Raw genomic sequence first — 694 nt, 5'->3', positions numbered from 1 at the left:
TGCTGCCAGTGCAGCTGCTGCAGCTGCCACGGCTGCTGCTGTTCCGGCTGCTGCTGCTGCGGCTAGAGCAAGAGCGCGGGCGGCTACTCCTGCAGCTGCTGCTCCTGCTGCCGCTGCTTCTGCTGCGGTCTCAAGGGTCACTGCTACTGCTGCTGCTAGGGCTGGTGCTGCTGCTGCTGCTGCTCAACTGCTGTCTACGGACTCAGCCAGTCCCGCAGCAGCAGCAGCAGCAGCAGCAGTGCTCGCACAAGCAGCAGTGACAGTTGCGGTCAAGGAACAGCAACGGCAGCAGCAGCAGCAGGAGCAGCAGCAGCAGCAGCGAAGAAGCTGCCTCGCTAACAAACCCCCACTCAGTGACGCAGAGCAGCAGCAGCAGAAGCAGAAGCAGCAGCAGCAGCAACGGCAGAAGCGGCAGCAGCAGCGGCGAAGCAAACATATGGGGGTTCGTTTTCTAGTGGATTCCGAGATGGAGAGCAGCAAAAGACAATCTAGCAGCGCCACTGTGTCAGCAGCAGCAGCAGCAGCAGCACCAGCAGCAGAAGATGCAGCAGGAGAAGAAGCAGCAGCAGCAGAAGCAGAAGACGGCATGCTGCGCCGCAGCAGCAGCAACAGCAGCATTAGAAGCCGCGTTCTCAGTGCAGCAAGAAGACTCTCTTCCTTAGTTGTCTCTGGGCCTTCTCGGCGCAGCCGTTTG

At 60.7% G+C, this 694-nt stretch overlaps 1 protein-coding gene across 1 annotated transcript in view; it reads left to right on the top strand.

The window, feature by feature from the left end:
• ETH_00036430 (uncharacterized protein) overlaps positions 1-694 on the top strand; it is a gene marked incomplete at both ends in the record, with an annotated part of 1,610 nt that overhangs the window by 757 nt on the left and 159 nt on the right. Inside the window, one exon of the mRNA XM_013374433.1 lies at positions 136-694. Within this exon, the coding sequence (XP_013229887.1) occupies positions 136-694 (559 nt within the window). The remainder of the gene's footprint in view (positions 1-135) is intronic.

Source organism: Eimeria tenella, genomic scaffold (assembly GCF_000499545.2).
Source record: "Eimeria tenella Houghton genomic scaffold, Eth_scaff2029, whole genome shotgun sequence".
Taxonomy (NCBI): Eukaryota; Apicomplexa; class Conoidasida; order Eucoccidiorida; family Eimeriidae; genus Eimeria; species Eimeria tenella.
Note: the sequence above shows the minus strand (reverse complement) of the source record. Positions and strands in the feature narration are given on the sequence as shown.